Here is a 19,854-nt window from a genome sequence, read left to right as displayed (position 1 = left end):
TTCCCCCCCTCAATGGGTGAGAGGAGCATCAGAGAGCTTCCTCTAAAGTTTTTTGGGGGTTTTTTTTGGTACAAAGTTCAGTCTTTCAACTGGATTATTAAGACGGTTTTTATGTAGTTATGGAACTCATTACTATGAAATAATAAATTGCAAACAAAACCATTTTTTTTTCATTCCAGACTTTTTAAGGGTCCTTTTCCATTAGAGCCCTAAATCAGTTCGGCAGGACTTGCCATCAGGGTTTCAAAGTGGGTCATGAAGATGAGATATCATCTGCAACCACTGTATACTCCCCGTATTACACATGTTTGAATATTTGTAGTATTAATAATTGATTATAATGTGATTCTTCAATTTTTTCACCTTGCTGGAGGAAAACTTGTATGTTATTTCTGCTGTTGACCACAAGGTGTCGACATTGTTAAAAAAAAAAAAGATGAGATCACCTCCCATCCCTTTGGGAAGACACATCAAGAAGGATGGAAACAAGCTTTGTCTGTTAAATATGTAACAAGCCTGCCCTAATCTTTACATCGCGTATGGGGGAAATACAACCAGGGCACAATTCTCGTGAAAAACTACCGACGTTAGTTGTTATATTTGCACGTACAGCGTGCGACCAGTAAAGTGTAACGGGAAAGAAGGGATGCTGCTGAGGGAGGCTGTTCAGACCACCGGCGGATACGACAACAAATAGCTGAACCCTATCACCGTCTCCTTTACAAACATATCTTCACCGGACTTAAGCCGCGCAGGATGTAAACAAAGCGACAGCCACATGTGCACCGTGAAGGTAATGATATTTTACTTATCAGTCCCACAGGAAAACGCTTTGTTAGCATCCTACCGTTAGCTTGCTACCCGGATAGTCTGCTAGCATCAGTGATCCAGCTAACTTAGCCAGTGAGAGAGCATCGTCTTAAACGGAGGGATAAGCTGTCCTGTCCTCTCAGTTTGCCAACATCAGCGGCCCTCTGTAGGAGCTGGTTTAGCTTAAAGGGGGAGTACACATTAGTGGGTGTAACATAAATCCAGCTAGCCAGTTGCTAACTGCTTTTCCATTAATTTCCTGGTACAGGTTTCCATGGTTTTGGAGCCTGCTATAATACCTAAAAATAAAAAAAGAAACACACGCCTCTTCTTTCATACAAAAGGCATTTAATTAATTTTTCCTTTTTATTCTTATTTTTATTTACTTATTCATTTTCTCTCATGGGAGAGTTGTTTTTCACACTTGTAAAATACTCGCACGTTGTATTGTCTTTCTTGAAAAGTATCTGTAATATGTACAGTTGTTTTATTTTGTAAAGCACACGTACTCTGTAAGGAAAAGAAAAGACTTAAAGTTTTAAGGATCTCAAGCAAGTGGAAATTTATATAATATACATCTCCTTGGTGTTTGTTAAATTCATGTGCGTATGTATGTATGTTTGTATGTGTAAAATAAATAAAAGTAAGTTCAAAAAAAAAAAAAAGCTTTTAACAACCACAGTATATCACCTATTTAACCTGGAAAGTGTATGGTTTGCACCATATATAACTCAGGCTACAAAACAGAGTTACAATGAATTTTAGAAAGTCAGTGATATCATATAAGTAGCATATTTATTTGGATGGTGCTATGTAAAGAAAACAGTTTTGTAAAAGTGTGATTATGAGTTGTCCCTCTTTCCAGTGTTCAGTTCATCAATAACCAGGGTTGGAAATTAGTACCAGGCACAAGTCAAATGCTGGTAAAATATGTTAGTGGCTGCTAGATTTCTTTAATTACCAGCCAAAACACATCAGTGGTTGTCAAGATTAATTGGCAACTTATTTGACAATTGATTCATGGATTTAGCTCAGCATTTAAGAAAATAAGTCAAAATTTTCTTTTCCCGCTTCTTAAATGTGAATATTTTCCCGTTACTTTACTCCTCTATAAGTGCGTTTACATGGACATTTATCAATGATCTGGTTTTTGGAGTGTCCTGTTTTATCCTGTTTGAGCATGTAAACACCATATCCAGAATATGATCGTAACTCATGCCCATGTAATTGCACTACATGACAATAAGCAGTATTTTTGGATTGTGGACAAAACAAAACTTTTGTTGACGTCGTTTTGGGCTTTGTGAAGCACTGAACCTCATTTTTCACCATTTCTGGCATTTTATAGACCAAACAACTAATCGATTAGATAACTGACAGATTATTCAATAATAGTTGCAGCCATGGTTGATAATTGATGAATAATTTCAGTAATTTTCAAGCAAAAAATTCACAGTTTCCTGCCAAATGAGGATTTCATGCTTTCCTTATAGGCTATATGATGGTTAACTGATTACCTTTGGGTTTAGGACTGTTGGTTGGTCAAAACAAGTAATTTAAATACGTTATATTGGATTACATATGCTTTTTTCACTATTATCTGGTATTTAAAAGTGCTTAATTTAGAAAATAAGTTCTAGTTGCCATCCTATTTTGCAAACTGCCAGGAAAACAGTTAAGTGTCATTGAGTTGTCCCACTTTGTACATCCTGGCATCCATTTATCCAGACATCAACAATACAATTTGTTATTATCACATTTCATTTAATGAGAACTGTCTGAGGCCCTGCACCCAGTAACCTCTCATCTAGTTTTGAAACTTGCTTGAAGTCTTTCTTCGAGTCAGTCCAGTGAGGGTGGGCCTGACCATCTGCATGGTCTCACCTCCTAGTACAAACGTCACAGCAGAGGAAGAGACGTCCCCCTCACCCCACCAGACCCTCAGCCAGCCAACTATAGTTCTATTATAGTTCAAGCAAAGGCTAATTGTTGGTCACTTACAAAGGATTGCACAGTCCAAGTCTCTGGACGGTAATGCTGTCTCTTTCTACTGTAAGCGATATTACAGTGCAAGATGTGCCTCTCTGCATTTTTCTCTTTCTATGTAATGTGATACAAAGTTTGCTTGATGATTGCTGACAGGCACATTTTCGAGAGAAACTGTAACTTGCTGTTTTCTTCTTTGTTTTGTCTGTAGAAGAGAAGATGGCACTGGTTGTGGTCGGTGCGTTCCTGTGCCTGTTTTGTTGGGTCTCTCTTTACTTTATCTTGTGTAACTTTAACGGGTCCAGGAGCTACGAGTGGAACTGTCGCCTCGTCACGCTGGTACACGGTATCCTGGCAGTCTGCATCACCGGATACATAGGCTATGTGGATGGACCGTGGCCTTTCACTTACCCAGGTAGACCATTTATTCTCTGTGGATTCAAACATCAACATTTTACTTGAAAAATTACTTAAATGTCGAATTGATTATAAACATAGTTGCACGTACATTTTTGTCAGACTGACTAATCGTTTCAGCTCGACATGGCTTAGTAAGTTATTGAAAATGCTGAGTGTTACTGCAACAGCTAATAGTATGCACAGTTTAATTCAAAAGTGTGAAAAAAACCTTCCAGCAGTGACTAAATCATTTTGGTTTTCCTGTTTTTACTCTATATTGCATGAAGATCTTAATCTGAAGTATTTTTTCCCACATATGTATACTTATAATCATATGCTCCCGTCACAGTAATAGTTTATGTTATCTGATGATTACATGACTGTTTGTTCTTGTATAAAATATGCTAAATTGGAATTGTCTGTTTCTGTTTTTGTGGCTGCTAGGTACGAAGAACACTCCTCTGCAGATAAGTGCCATGGTGGTGAGCCTGGGCTACTTTATTTTCGATATGGCCTGGTGTGTGTACTTCCGCACAGAGGGACCGGTTATGCTGGCCCACCACACCATGAGCATCCTGGGAATCCTGTTGACCCTGTGGTTGGGGGAGTCTGGCATTGAGTCCTGCGCGGTACTCTTTGGCAGTGAAATCACCAACCCCCTCCTGCAGGCACGCTGGTTCCTCAAACAGACAGGACGTTACGGGACGCTGCTGGGGGACATTGTGGACATCTTGTTTGTGCTGCTGTTTGTGGTGATGCGAGTCTTTGTGGGAGGCACAATGCTGTACTGTGAGCTGATCTCCCCAAGACCCAGATTCTTTATCAAGTGTGGGGGAGTGGCTATGTACGCTCTATCCTGGGTGTTTATGGTGGACATTGTTCGATTTGCAATTCGGAAGAGCAAGAGCTGGCACAAACAGAAGAGAGACCAGCAGGAGGCAGTGGCAGCTAATGGTCATGAAGGGAAGAAGGACTGATTGGTTTGTGCTTTTCTAAAGGAAGTCCGAGTCTGTGTTTTTCACTTTGGACATGCAAGTGAAAGTGCAAAGAAAATCAACTTTTTATATGTTACACAGAAATTACAAAAGGGATATTTCAACATCATAGTTTTCTATTTTGAGACGTATCCCATGACATCTGTCTGTAAGGTCTAACACCTATGCATTTATGAAGAAACTTTTTTTATGCAGCTGTTGCAGCTGAACATGTTTGACTATTGTGTGAAGTGTGCAGTTAATTTATAAAACAACACAGATGTGGTTTATGTCTCTGAAAACCAAAGCACTTTCGATAAACACATGAACAGATGTTGCTTTTAGTTGCAGTGAACTGTGCCCTAGTCATATGTGGCGGTGTTGCTCCAAAAGAAAGCTCAGTGTGAGGAAAGAGAAAGTTTACATGTAATGCCTTTCCTTCTCGTGAAAATTGATCAGTCATTTTCTAAAAAAGTTAGGAGTGGTTTCCTTGTAATCTTGTGTTTTTTTCTTGGCAAATGGGGAAACTTTGAACAGATGTGAAAGGTGTACTCAGGGAGATGATGTCATACCAGAAAGTTGGACTCCAGAAAAATGTTTGAATACTTTGTTAAATCTAGTTTATAACAATTCATATAAGCTTTCGTCTGCTGTATGAAATCCTATTCCAAGAAGCATTAAATTTATTTTACCTCCCTCGGGTGAAGGGATTCATGGACAGGAGCCTCTTAATAACAGTTCTACACTGGTAATGCTAGTATTTTGCACTCTGTTTGGATATTTATATCAACTATAAATATCTTGAAATGTTTAGTGGGATGATGTCAGAAGTTGTACTGTACTCTATATAGTATATTAAGTAATTTGAAGTGTCTCATTTCACAAGATTTGTACTCTGTACTGATAGCTCCCAGTTAATATGATTTAATGGAGTCATGTTTCAGTCTCACAGAGGTCTTTTTAGACATGACAATTCAATACAATTTACTGTGAGCTATCTGTGTGCTATCTTTATCTGGCTTCTCCTTCACTTCTTTTATTTTTTATCCACCATTAAATGCATCTTTTTGTTTCTAGCGCCTACATTTTTAGATTTTTATATTTAGTCTTCAGGTCCAGTGTGTAGGATTTAGGGGGATATATTGGCAGAAACAGAATATAATATAATAACCATTTATGCCTTTAAAGGGAGTGGGTCTTTGTCCACAAAGATGGCCATGTTGCATCTCCATGTTTCTATATTTGCCCAGAACAGACAAACCAAATACGGGCTCTAGATAGGGCCATTCATGTTTTTGCATCGGCAACCATAGTTTACAGCCCCTCAATAACAAGCCTGGTTGAAAAAACATGTTTTTTTTTTTTTTTTTTTTTACATGAAACTGTTTTTACTGGTTTAAATCACCTAGTCTGTTTGTTTTGGACCAAACTTCTGTTGTTAATTTGGCTTCTAGATGAAACCACTTTAACAAATAACAACACTAGATGCCACTAAATCCCCCTAAATGTTACATACTGCTCCTTTAACACAAGTCTCTCAATCTCTCTCTCTCTCGCTCTGTCAGTGAAATCATGTCAACATGATTAAATTATATCTTTTTTTCAAAATTTGGTTTCATTCATTCCAAACACAATAACACACAGAAAATTGTTTAATTTTTAATTTATGTGTGAGTATTAGTCTTTAATGTGTGATTTTGCCTACATTTGCCATAATCATGTTAATTATCAGAAAAATATTCATCTTAACTTTGTGATGTTGACTTCAACCATATTGCCCAGACAGAACACACAAGTGCATTACAGAATAAAGGCATGTGGGTTGTGATATGTAAAGAATATTACAATTTAGCCTGCGCCATGACTGGATATGTTCCACGCCTTTAAAGTTACCATCTACCAGGTTTCGTCTTCGTGCTCAGACTTCATTTCTGTGTATTTATCATGACCATATCTTGTTATTTTGGTGCACATGGATGCCCTCAGTTATGTGCTAAAACGCCTACCATTCCTTTGTTTCTGTATTTATATTGATTGAGATTTGATTCGTTGTGCTCATAAAGTCTGTTTACATTGCTGCCACTGTTAAGGATCACTTGAGCATCCCCATTATATCCAAGAAAGTAAAAATCTAACTGGTGTGTGCCTTAGGTACGTGAATGTACTCTCCTAATGTTTTTGTTTGGTTTTTTGTCTTGTGCCGTACTGTAACCCCCCCAATATTAGTATAAGAGAAATGAACCATCTTTCGTATGGAATAGATTGTTTGTATGCTTTAAAATAAAATTTAAACAACAACATTTCAACTCAAAGTAAAGTATCAGTTGCATTTGCATCATCACATGCCACAGGTACTCAGACGAATTATTTGACTGAGACTGAAGTTACCTTAACTGTCCACATGATGGTGTCATATCAATTACATATGAAAGATCTGTGAGGATATATAAGGATAGTCATCTGGCAATGCTAAAATAAAGACATTAAAAGAAGGGCAATTGCATTTTTATTGCACAGTCATCTGTAACATGTCACATGCTATTTGTAGTTCATCGGCACTGTCCAGTTTGATTTTTATTGTCCTTTTCAGTAACAGTTTATGACACGCATGTGTTAAATACATGTTTTCAGTCATTTGGAGCACACAGAGTTTAATATTGTGTATGCTACTGTATGTAATACACAGTGTGTTGCATATATTGTAGTGCACAGTCTAGTGTCAGCTTGCAGAAACATAAATAATGAAATAGGTCTGTAATGCACTACAGAGTGAAGATAATAGCATAGAGTGCACTACCTCATACGTTTATGCCAAATAGGTGGAGATATTAAAACAAACAAAATAGATCAAGAGACAGCAAAGGTAAATAATTGCACATATCTCACTGATGTTTACAATATGTTTAAAGGTAAATAGGATATGGACAGATTGATAAAGGTAATGCAAAAAAATACCCTTTTACAACCCACACCTAATGTTATCCTTCATTATAGCATTACTTATGTTGTGATCTTAAGTGCATTTTCTTTTCTCAGATGCAAACAAAATGCGAATGTGCAGTAATGAAAAACATCTTCAGTGGACTTCTAATGGAATCAGTGAATATTGATTGCATCAGTTGCAATTTTGTCTACACAGACTCACTGAGAGTAGTTTAGATTCATTTAAAAGTGAACAAATATAAAAACATGAATGCGAGCCTCCAGAGTTTTGCATTTTTATTCTGTCTATTTCACTCTTTCACACACACACCAAACACACACACATGGATTTCATCAGAATAGGAGTGTCCCATTGTGGATTGTGGACAAGGGACTGGACTGTGAGCTTTAAATAATGAACATAATGATCATTCTCCTGGTCACAGACCAACCACAGACTGGCTGAGAGCCATGAAAACCATGAAATAATCGTTCAACAACAGACATAATCATCAGCTTAATCAACCACCTGAAGGAAAGTACCTCCTTGCTCAAAACTGTTTTAGACTAGTTTCCCTGTTACGGAAAAGCAAACAACAATGCAATATATATCGTAACAATTAGGGCTATAACTAATGATTACTTCTATTATCAATTAATCTATTTATTATACCACTGTTAGTGAAAAAATAGTGAAAAATCCCTGCAAGTTTAAGATCGAAAGATATTTGACTCAATGATATAGCCAAAACTGAAAAGAATGTTTTTCCATTTGCAGTTATACTTGACTTAAATGATTAATCTACTGCACAAATTGTTGCTGATTAATTTCACTCAACCAATCACTTAATCAACAAATAAGCCTAAACATAACATCTTACTTAGAGTCTAACTGTGTACATATTTGGGCTTAAAATAGTAAATATATTATCATTATCAATTACTTAAAAAAAAAAAAAAAAAAAAGTCCATCAGGGTCTAAGGTGATGTCTTCAAGGAAACAAGCAAATCGTCACATTTGAGAAGCTGGAAGCAATAATTTATTATTTTAATTAATTTATATTTTATTATATCATTTTTTGCTATTTTGAAAAATATAACATAGTGATTCGATTATCAAGATTGTTTCCCGTTAATTTCTTGTCAATCGTCTGAGTGATTCATTGACTAATCGGGGAAAGTTCTATATATATACATTTTATTTTTTATTCATAATCTACAGTTAAAAAGTAAATCAAATAACCCGCTGCATAAATGAATACTACGACACTATTACAAGTAGTAGCTTCAGTTGTTGTATCATTTTTATTGTTATGTTATGTTATGTTATTATTTTCGGGTTATTTTGCAGCAGTGTTCCCAAACATGCTGGAACAAAATGAGTTTTCCCATCTCCCGGCGGAAGTGGTTAGTGGAAGCGCTACTGGACTCCAACAGCTAGCTGGCTAGGGCGTTGCTAGCGGCAGAAAGTGGGATTTTTGGTACCTTTCCGCAAGTTATATCCTTGTACAAATAACATCCGGCGTTGGAAAAAAAAAGCGTTTGGTGTTCGCTAAAAGTTTTAAGCGCCTCGGTGGCTTTTTGTCGTTGTTTACAGCGGACTGGTGATACTTTCTGTCCCGTTAGCTGGCCACATAGCTAGCCTGCTTCCATCCACGGGAATTCTGCCGAGAAACGACTGAATTCTGGAAACATGGAGTCAAGGATCGTCGCGCTGTGCTAACCGACTTCACTGGATTTTCTTTCCTCAAGGAGACTTTTTGAAGGACATAACACGGAGACATATCGCAAGCCAGTCAACATTCATGCCGTGTTGTATATATATATTTCGGTGGTTGGCCGGCTCATTGTTGTGAACGGGAGTTTGCTTAGTTTGCACTCGAAACAAGAGCATACGAAGCAAAGTTTTTTGCTGAAAGAGCTCATCTGTTTTGTTAGCTGGTAGCTGGCGAGATTCAACGCCAGCCAGCTTTCTGTGAGAAAGGTTTTTCTAAAAAAAAAATAGACGTTTTTACTTTAGTCGACCATCTAACCCGTTTGTTTTTTTAAATCGTTCACCGGTATAACATTAGCTGCTTGCTAATTTGTAACACGGGTCGTTTAAACTCGGTATCGAGCGATTCTCATGGTCACGGGAGAGTCGTCCCCACAGCCGCAGACAGGCATTTCTGGGAGCAGGGAATACCAAATGGGACTGGAGGAATTTCCAGCATCTTCAAAGATCATTTAGAGGATCCGAGGCCATTCAGCCGAGCTGGGGTGGTGGCAGACGGACTACATCGCAGGGCCAAGGTGTCTGTTACATTGGAATATATATTATTAACACGTTTCATACCGGCGGAAAACCGGGATGTGAATGCAGAGGATTTACACAAGGAGTTCATACACATGCACGGCAACTTGTACCAGCTGACGCAGTATATTTATTTTTGTTGCCAAAATATTGTTTATAGCCGGGGTGGGATATCATCTGACTGCAAGGCTAGTACGACAGAGGCCCCGATTATATTTTAAGGTCTGCACTGTAGATTCCTTGCTATTATTCATTCTTGGTAAGGAGTATTGGTAAAAACGTAGAATATTACTAATATTTAGTTTCATCTAGTCTTTGGGTGAGCATTGCAACAGCACAACTGTGTCACACAAGTCATTTATTTTCAACATCCTTCTCGAAATCCTTGCCCACTTCAGACGAATGCCAGAGAAGGACACTCCAGGAAATCGCCTCATCACACTCTGGAAAATGTTAATCGGATATAATTTGCTGCAAATCTAGAACCGGAAGCCCAATGAGTGACACACAGTCCAGCTTTACTGACAGGTACAGTATACAACCACTTTTATATCCTATTGATGCACCGTCTGCACTCCACATGCACAAATTGACTTCTCATTGTGATAAAACATAACATTTTGTTAAAAGTTTCTTGATTTGATCATGATATTTATATAAAACACAACCCACAGTCAGGTTTTTCGTGGTCCAAGTAAAACACTTTTTTTGTGGTGCTGTGCTCGGTAATAAGCATGTTATACATTCTAATTACTTAGGCAGGACATCAGATCTTGATGGAAACTCTGCTGATCTCAGCATGGGTAATGGAGTTCTCTGCAGACACTAAAGTAGTACTTGTCCAAGGATTGAGAAGGCCTGCCACTGATTGTGTGCCAGGGAACAGTCGTCTGTGATCCCTGTACACCTTTCAACATCCCTATTACCTCTAAGCCTGTCAAGCTAACCTTCTCCTACACCTATTAAAACAATCTCTGGATTTAGACAAGACCTCAGCTTCGTCAACTAATCACCTTATCTAAGGCATCTGTCAAAGATTGCACACTGTTGCTAAGACCAGCGAGCCAAATAATGTGTCATGGCCTAAAGAACACACTAAATGGTAGAGAAGCAGTAGTCTGTCATCCTAATCCATTGTGATATAAGTTGTCAGTGTTGTGCTATTGTGTCATTACAAAAATGAATTCCCCTGTGTGTTTTTGCACCTGGAGAATAAAGAGGTTTCTATTCTCAATCTGAAGTTCTCTGGCAGCGAAACAGAGAAGTCGCATTACGTCAAGCCTTCCCACCTGAAGCCCACATACCTATGAGGAGAGCAGGCCAATACAGTGGAATGTGGTCGGTAGATTTGGAGCAGAGGGGAGCTTTATTGCACAGGTTGGGATCTGAGATATCCTCCTGGCTAGGGCCCAAGCTGGAGGCTAAAGCCCAACCCCATTTTACATGACCCCCCTCCCCCACTGCAATGATGGCAACAGTGGCTGGCACCAACTGCTGTTGTGGTGCTGTTTATTGTGTTTTCGTATTATCACAATAACGTGCATGGTACTAAACCGGTGGAGATGTCACCATGTCTTTAGTTAATTTTATAGGCAAATTATGGCTTTCCAATCACTGCAGCTGAGGCGTGTGGAAATGCAAATGGTGGTAAGATAAGTAAATCACATAAATCACTCCCAAAGCCACGAAGCACCTACTGTTAGCTTGCTATTTGACAGTGCAGCATATCATACTGTATATTTGATAGGAATGTCCCGATCAAGTTTTTTTGCCCCCGATCCCAATCATCAGTGATTTGATATTAGTATCTGTTGATACCAAGTAGCGGTCCATTACTTGTATTTACCCGGATAATACAGCTGCACAATGCACACTTCAAGTACTTTAAAGTCATTAAAATTAATCCAGTGGATATGCTCGACAGTCTAATAGCTCTGCAATGAAATGCAAGAGAAATGTCTGCATCCAAACAGTTCCTAACATTTTTTTAATTTTATTTTTACAAAAATAAGAACGTAAACCGACTAAAAACACTTTTATATGGTTCGTATCACAATTCCACTTAATGCAGCATTTGATTTTTCAACAAAATAAAGAACTCTGTGTCTTTAAAATTGTTCTGAAATCCATTTAGTTCAGTACTGTAATAAAAGTACAAAACACTATAAATGAGTAATATAATCACAATTCCACCTCACAGTGGTGGTGTTATAGCTTAACTTTTATATTCCCAGTCACAACAAATAAAAATCCATCAAAATTCCACTGAAAATGGTGAAGCAGCTGAAGGTGAACATGAAAAAAACTGCGTCTACTTAACTGAGTAGCAGCATTACAATAAAACATGAATATCTGCAACAAATCGCGCCCTCCGCTCACGACACCTGCTAGACGGCAGACTTAAACAAAGGATCGGGTGGGGCGCATGCTCAAAACAACCAATCTCGTTTAATTTAAAAATGTGTTGATTGGGCTCGATACCAATCCGATCAGGGCATCCCTAATATTTGGTCATCACAGACTTGCTGCTGCATGTGAAGGCTTGAGCTCCACAAATTTGTTGTTAAGTCATCTTCCCTTTAGTCAACGTATGTGGTCTTATTTCTCTTAAGAGTTTGTTTGCTCATCTGTTTGTTTTTGTGTCACACACTCCCTTTCCTAAAAGTCACAGTTTTTACTAGTAGAGCGTGATGCAGGTGATCATGTTAATGCAAAAAAGAAAAGCAGAACAGTGTGACAGTAGTCTGTAGACTATGCAAGCAACTGGCTCTACCTGTGTTGCACATAAGTGATTGTCTAGAGCGCAGCAATTTTCAAGGATGTTTTCCACAGTGGTTGATAATGACTTTATTGATTAATGGTGTTGTCTGTCTGTCCCTCTCACCTCAAGTCTGGCTCTATTTCCCTGTCCCTGTTTTCTCTCCCCCTATGTGTGGTGTTTTGCATTTTGTTTTTGCTCTGTTGGCCATGGTGGGAGCATGCATCCAGCATCTATTGGGGTTGGGCCGCCAGCCGATGGGTCAGTTTAGTGTGCTGTTAGCTCTTTGTCATAGAGTTCTGCTGATCTCCACGTTTTTCCCACCCCCCCTGAGGCCCTCCCGGGAAGTGGTGCTGGTGACATCACTAATAGTAAACAATAGCTTTTAGTGGGAGCAAACTGGCTGTCCGATGTATGCTCCTCTCCAGGTCCACCAGTGTAGGTCAGGTACATTCAGGGAGGCTGGCTGGAGCAGCAGCAGATGTCTTTATTGTTTTCGTTGGAGATTAAGTGTGAAATTGTGTCTCTGGCTAGTTAATGATAATATGATAGCAACTAACACGTTTGTTATTGATTAATTATCATTCTTTTTAACACAGCTGTTGATTATGTGAATGATTAGGCGATCACTCATTCAGTCTTTATACATACAGGGTTTCAATAATGAGAAATTTTCACGGTATGATAACTGGCTGAGAAAATACTGTGCTTTCATGGTATCACAGTATTACAGAATTTTTGGTTTTATCAGTTATGATGACCCTTAAATAAACACAGAAGAGAGAAGAGTTTTTTTGTTTGAATAAACATTGCATCACTGTAATTGAAACTTGAAACCCTTTTTTAAGTGGAAGTATGTGGAAAAAGTTTCCTTTTTGAAAATACCTAAAATGATTGTGAGATTCTCAGTTCAGCTGCATTTTCAAAACTGTACAAAGTATGATAAGCATCAATTGTCATTCCATGGTTTATCTTGAAACTGTTATACCATTGCAACCTTAGCTTAGACTTATAATGCCAAAATGCCCATTACACCTTAACAGAGCCCAAGGCAATATATTCACATAGTTTGTTTTATTGCCCAGCAGCCCAAAAATCTAAACCGCAAAAAGCAACACATTTGAGCCTCTGCAACCAGAAAATGCTTGGTGTTTAAACTGGATAAATATGTAAAATTAAATCCATAATCAATTATCTTTCAATTATCTAATAAAGTGACTATGTCACACAGTGTTAATAACATGACGCTGGAGTAATTTGCCTTACTGCAGGGGAATTTGTTTCCTTATGATAAATGTTTTCATGAGTGACTTTGACAGCTCGGTCTGCTTGTATGCGTCTCCTGTATTTGGCATCCCTCCCTTATAATGCAGCATGCTTTTTCTCCATCTAGTCAGCACTGATACGAGGGAAGCTGTGTCAGCTGCTCTGAACTGTGCATTAAAATGAGTAACCAGAAGTCATTTAAAGCTCTAATCAGAAGTGCAGAGGCTCCAGCTCAGTAGGTAGTGAAAGATGCAGCTGAAAGGATAAGATACAACTTAAGTGAAAACAAAGATCTAACTGATCAACACATATTTTAAGTATCAGCCTTTAGGAGTAGTATAGCTACTACTCCCGTTGGATAAGACATGATCTCTTATAATATACCATGTCTCATCCAAGTAAGACAATTGTATCTATCTAATGGGGGAGCTTCTAAGAAAGAGATTATTCCCTACATTGTAATTCCAGCTTCTCCAGCATGAAGGTTTGTCACTTTTCACAGTCGTATGTTATAGGAAGTACAAAATCTTTTGATTTTTAACAAAAATAATGTAGCCTTTTAAAAGAAGACATCACCATAGGCTTCTTGAAATTATGTTTATTCTCGACTATTGCATTTTACTCTACCTGCAAAAAAATGTGAAAAAAAAACAACTCATAGGAAGATTAGTCTGTAATGAAAATACTCATCAGCTGCAGCCCTAATTCTTTACCTAAAGATTCTTAATACTTTGTAACCTTCACCGTGACCCTCTAAACGAAAGAATGCAAGTTCCCTGAAGGCAGTGATGTTTCCAGATTGTTAAGGAATTCACTTTCTCCCTTACTTTTAATTCAAGAGCACAGACAAAATCCTCGAATATTTCAAACTGTACCATAACCGTACTTGTAGTAGCCTCTAGGCCTTTTTTTCCATTAAATCATTGTTGCAGATTTTTTTAGGTCCCAGCCAGCTCTTGTCTGCCTAAATATCACCAGGTCGTTGCCAGCTGATACATTTTCATTATGTCATGATCAAAATGTGACAAAGGTGATATCTCAACCATGATTATGTGTATATATGCATAATAAATATTCCTACCCGACCTTTAGGGAGCACAGGTTATGAATCAGAGTAAAAACTTTGCTCTTGAATTTACTAGCTGTTTATATTTACATTAAAATCTAGAACCTCAGTTTATAAAAAATACCAGTGCAACAGAGACACTAGCGTAATCTTAGGATGTGATTCCAAAAGCACTTTTTTCTGAGTGCCAGCATTATGTTTTTCCTAATGAGAAGAGAGCGCATGCAGCCACTTCCAGAAAAGAGGCTGTACTGAGTTGTTTTGGTTTTTTTTCTTTTCAGCGAGCTTTGCCCTTTTTTGTGTGGCTGCTCCGAGGGCATCTTGTTGAATATCTTTGAACTTTTCAGAAAGGAGCTGGTGTCGTCAGTGTTGCTCCTTTTCAGACAACCAGTCATGTGGGGTGCGACTCGTCACCCTGTTAACCCAGAAAAGGAAGAAAAAGTTTGTTCTGGCTGTGTCTATCCGAGATAGAAGATGTGTTGGACAAAATCTATCATAACAAGGACAGAAAAGCTCAGTTGTGAGAGCAGGTTGCCGGACACTGAATGTCGCTGGTTGCTAGTGATCAAAAAAGACGCCAGGAGCACTTTTTTTAAGCGCTTCAATGAACGGCACCCTGCCGCCACTTTTCTGCCAAAGCATAACATAAAGTGGTCACAGGCCTTTATGCAATCAAACACAACCGCTCTGCAATGAATCCTACCTTTTATAAAGAATATCATATTAAGAATTGATTCAGTTTGTGTCAGAGAGGGGTTGATTCAATTTCATGGTGAAGTGGGAAGTCGTGGTTTGCGTTGCTGCATTATACTGGAAGGTTTTTATGATGTGTTGTCCTCCAAGGCTGAAATATTAGAAAACAAGAATGAAAGCTCTAAGAAGCCCAGAGGGTATGTAGCTGTCTGTTGTTACAAGCTGATCTTGCTGTGTTGATGTATTTATACAATATGAGTAGCTGCACAGCAAAAATGGGAAGCAGTTTCATGGCAAACTGGGTAACTGATTTGTAATTATTTTGTACAACAGCTTGGTCTCAGACCTTGCAAGGAGTCTAGGTATTTGCCACATTTAAAATAAGAGTACTTGTTAATGACATGGTGTTTATAACACTTATGCCCTATTGGTGTAAACATGTGTTTTGGGTGATTGGATCACAAGTCAACAACTCTCAAGTAAGATGTGAATGCACCTTATGCGTCTTCAATGTGTCTTGAGATTTGATCGCTCAGACAACACTCACAGGTGCTGTGGGCTGCATTTGGCTGCATCCTGTCAGCAGTGTGTACACTAATGAGTCCTGTGCCACACTGAAGGACCACCTACTCAGCCTACGTCTTTGCTCATCCGACTCCCTGCAGGAAAAGCAAACTTTCTGTTGCTGGTTAGACACAGTGCTGAAGGACTGTCTCCAGAGCTGCTCTCCTCCCAGCAGACGGTCAATTTGACGTCTGCCTGGTTATTACGAGCTAACACAGCAGCAGCTGTTGAGCGGTCCCTAAAAAACCCCTGAATGGCTCAACCTTATCGACGAACCTGTTCATAACCATTACGTGATGTTAGCTATGTGATGCTAACAGTTAACCCTGTCACTGTCTGTGTGTGTGTGTGAGCATACTTTCACCCTGAGCAGCACTCACACTCCCGCAGCAGTAGTCTCCTAACGATAGTGAATGAAACAATGTAATCTACGTGTTAATTTGGTTATAGAGACGATAAGCGGACAGTCGAGATGCATGTGGAGAATCATTCTAATGGCAGGCAGCGTTTTTAACGGTTGTCTTTGTTACCCAAGACCCATGTTAATACCAGGTGGAGAGAGATTCGTAGATGAGTATATTTGATTTTTCAAGACAGAGGACAATAATAAGACATTGAAAAGAACTGCTACTCAAGATATTATCTGCATGTTATCAACACCGCTAACACTCAGGCATACTGTAAGTCACTAGTTAAAGGGAAAACTAACTGATCCATAACATTAGTACTCCGATCCTTTTCGATAACCAGTCCCTTCTTCCTGCAGCAATCGTCCTGTATTCTGTCCATGTTAGACCTTTATCCCATATACTTTGTAATGTGAAATATAGTTTTAAAGGCCAATACTAATGAAGTGGAGCGTCATCTTACTATGTTATCATTTGACTTTGTGCCACCCTGGAGTTATTCTATTGCAATTATTGCAATTACAGTTGTCAGCGATGCATTTAACACAAGGCTCTGGAAATAGGCTTGTTATTGACGACTTGGCCACATTTTGGTTTGGGTGGGGCTTTATATGCTCTCTGCTGCAAAACCACTGCAATCTCCTCTGAGTTTTACTTATGGATGTAAGGAAAACTGTGAATATTTAATTTTATAAAAGCTCAACATTTTTAGTATTACCTGAATTGTTTGAATTTGCAAGTTATTGACCTTTGAATGACAGACCACATTCTTAGTTTTGTTTATTTATACAATGTAAATGAGTCCCTGAGAATGACTCTGCTCACACCTGGACGTCACTTTGGCAGACACACACCAGCTCTTACCATACTCTGTTCATTCTCGTCATGTCCCTTTTCACTCTTTATCTCACTTATTCTCAATTGCATCCATCGCTTATTACATTCTTTGCTTTAATTAGGCCCTTTCTTCTATCATCACCACACTTTCATTATGCCTCGAGGTAGCGGGTATGAAATAGTTTGGGTCTTTATGTGTTGTTTTTGAGGCTGTGTATAATTTTCTTTAGTTATCTTTGTCAAGATAAACCTGGCTAAAAGGAAATAAATGGACATTGAGTTACAAAAGAGAGGGAGATGGTAGAGAGGACAAGAAATGCCCCAGGGAAAGTGATGTTAGAGTGTGGATGAAGTCTAGGCATGAGCTGGGGCTCTGATTGCTGGGGGAGTTGGGGTCTATCACCCAGTCCTGTGATGCTGATGCTTGTGGACACCCTCTACAATCCTGCCCTGTTAGCCAATAGAGCTTCAGGGCCCAAACATTACTTTCACTTCAGGAAAGACAGGAACACAACAATAGAGGAAAAAGGGGACAAGGGTAGTGAGCTGTCTCGCCCAAGTGCCATGTCCTCGCATGTCCATTTAAGGGTTTTGTTGCCCTGAACTAGGCTAGTGCCTTCAAGCTAACTGTGACACTTGTGCCACAGTATTCTGCAGACTGCACAATGGCCCAAGAGATATGATGCTGGGGATTTATGTGCAATTTCTTGTGCTTATTTCACACAACATTGATTCTGTAAACAGACATACATCTTTTTGTAGGTGCACACATGTGTTTGTTCAATCTTTTTAGGAAGATGGTTATTGTTCAAAGGCAGCACTAGTTGATTGGATGTCATTTCTGTGGCCTGTTTATGTCCTCTTCCCTGGTTCTCAGAGTGGGGATGCTCTAATTGAATGTTGTCTGTGTGTGTTAGGAGAGGCTGTAGTGTAGAGAGAGACCTGCAGCCTGCTCTAGCACTGTGATTTATCTTTCACTGCCTGTTTCTGCTGATTCAGGGGTGACTAGACAATCTTACACATCCCTACTCTTTCTCTACAAGAACCAGTGTAAGTACACAGGTTCTGTCTCCGACCTGTAGTCAGGTTGAGTGGAACACCCTTCTTTCTGAATGACTTAATTTTCTTGACAGCAGAAAGCTAGAATAGAAAAAGGGAAGGTGAAAAAAAGTAGAGATGAACTGTAAGGCTTAACACAGTTAACACATATGTAGTATTTTTTTCTGTATTTAAAAAAAACCCTATCTAGACAAGCACTGTTATAAAAAAAACAGTCCACCCAAATGCAAATGCAGAAACACCATTGAAGAGCTGTCAAGAGCATGCCAAACGAACAGGCAGCAATATAACCCTGACCTAAAGGCATGTGAAGAAGAAGACGTCGGTTGATCAAAAACCTGAAAAAAAAGCTATTATGGGAAGGCTACCTGGAGCAGTGACCTCTTTAGAGCATTTTGACCAAATGGCACTTATTCATTCCAATGGAGTTGCTCGCCTGGCACGTGCCAAAAAAGTTTCTAGCTCTTGGGTTTACTCTACCAGTATGTGGTTTGCTGAGCATAAGTGTTTCTCCCTCTAGCCCCACCCACAAGTTCCCTTTTAGCTCATATATTTTAAATTGTGATGACATTACTGACTCTAAAATTGCTTTTCTCCACTTAAGCATAGAAAGGCAACCTTTTCTAATATAGCCCTATGTGTGTGGCCTAGGGCTTAAAACATTACACCTTCGCTATAATAATCTTTGGGCTGTTGTTAGAGATGGTGGCCCATGAATCTCATGATGTTTCCCATTGTGATAAAACACTCTGTCATCTTTCATTCACTGAGCTAGATTTCCTCAGTGAAAACAGTGTAATAGAGGGAACATTTTATAGCTTTGGAGAGGATGAGGTAATTGTCGTGTCATCATAGGTGTGCTATTAAAAGCTATTTTTACATCTTTGGAATAAATACAGAATACCAGATCGTGCACATTCCAGGTGTTCATGTGTCCCTTGCAGATACTTCATCATACCCTGTGCTGTAATGCGTAAGTTAACCGCTAAATTAAAGCTAGTTCAAAGAAGTCACTCGTGGAGTAGAAAAGGTTTTTGTGACAGGACTCCTGACCAGCAGCAGTGTGGACAGTGTAGCATGTTGAACCACCTCTTTTCCTTTCCCAGTGCTGGAGGACAGCAGACAGCATAGCGTGAAGAAATGTCTATCCCCCGGCCCTCATGTCAGGAATCCTGATGAGGTTTATTGGGGCAGAAAGGGCACTGTTTTCCCCCTGAGGCTGTAGCTTGAGCTCCAAAGCTACTGCTCTTGTCTCTCTAACACACACCAAACCTCCCCCTCGCTCTCTCTGTCTCTCTGTTTCTCTCTCTGTCTTATATGCTGACTTAATGCTGTCTTTCTTTAAATCCAATACACACGATAGTGTATGAGTACACTTCCAAGGCCACATGTTGAGAGCTGCATCAATGTGTTTGATATTAAACTAATCTGTAATACAGAAGTTATTTTAAAGAGGAGTTTCACTGCGTGGGTGTAGGCTACTTCTTTCTCAGTGACGGGGAGTGGAAAGCAGTGACGTAATGCTGGCTGTGTATTTGTGTGTGTGCACTCACATTGTGTGACTCAGGTATAGATTAGATAACAAGCTGTGTGTGATTGTTTTCTCCCATTGGCAGGCTGTAGGCATGAATCAGGCTGTTTAGGAGACTGTAGCATTACGCCATTGAGATAGAATCACAGACCAGTTTTAAAGCGGTGGCATGAATGGCTGACTGAAAATGACATATTGCCAGTTCCATAGGTTACGTGGCAGGCCAGTGGCATGACTCAGCAAAACAGCCAGCTGGGGACAGTGTGCCGTCACCACAAGGCTGCACTCC

General features: G+C 39.2%; 2 protein-coding genes across 8 annotated transcripts in view; both read left to right on the top strand.

Moving 5' to 3' along the window:
* The first annotated feature begins 482 nt into the window (after positions 1-482).
* On the top strand, positions 483-4,335 carry tlcd5a (TLC domain containing 5a). 2 transcript variants are annotated; one of them, XM_042487098.1, is made up of 3 exons: positions 483-793; positions 3,008-3,211; positions 3,640-4,335. In XM_042487098.1, the coding sequence occupies exons 2-3, from the start codon at positions 3,016-3,018 to the stop codon at positions 4,170-4,172; spliced, it is 729 nt and encodes a 242-aa protein (XP_042343032.1). In that variant the 5' UTR covers positions 483-793; positions 3,008-3,015; the 3' UTR covers positions 4,173-4,335. The 2 variants fall into 2 exon arrangements, with proteins under 2 accessions (XP_042343032.1, XP_042343033.1); XM_042487099.1 differs by lacking the exon at positions 483-793 and adding an exon at positions 2,825-2,862.
* A 4,184-nt stretch (positions 4,336-8,519) lies between these two features.
* The window catches only part of arhgef12a (Rho guanine nucleotide exchange factor (GEF) 12a), a 45,383-nt gene continuing 34,048 nt past the window's right edge, over positions 8,520-19,854 (top strand). For 3 of the 6 annotated variants that reach the window (XM_042486388.1, XM_042486387.1, XM_042486386.1), the window contains exon 1: positions 9,615-9,912. In XM_042486388.1, coding sequence (XP_042342322.1) covers positions 9,881-9,912 — 32 coding nt within the window. In that variant the 5' untranslated portion in view covers positions 9,615-9,880. The other 3 variants (XM_042486389.1, XM_042486384.1, XM_042486385.1) reach the window with 2 other exon arrangements.

This window comes from Plectropomus leopardus, chromosome 5, assembly GCF_008729295.1.
Source record: "Plectropomus leopardus isolate mb chromosome 5, YSFRI_Pleo_2.0, whole genome shotgun sequence".
NCBI classification, from domain to species: Eukaryota; Metazoa; Chordata; class Actinopteri; order Perciformes; family Serranidae; genus Plectropomus; species Plectropomus leopardus.
Note: the sequence above shows the minus strand (reverse complement) of the source record. Positions and strands in the feature narration are given on the sequence as shown.

What these genes read in the sequence shown, in the direction of transcription:
- tlcd5a (XM_042487098.1), top strand. Translation starts at nt 3,016, where the DNA reads ATGGCACTGGTTGTGGTCGGTGCGTTCCTGTGCCTGTTTTGTTGGGTC. An exon ending in GTGGCCTTTCACTTACCCAG is followed by an intron (nt 3,212 to 3,639) that starts GTAGACCATTTA and finishes TGTGGCTGCTAG; the next exon opens with GTACGAAGAACACTCCTCTG.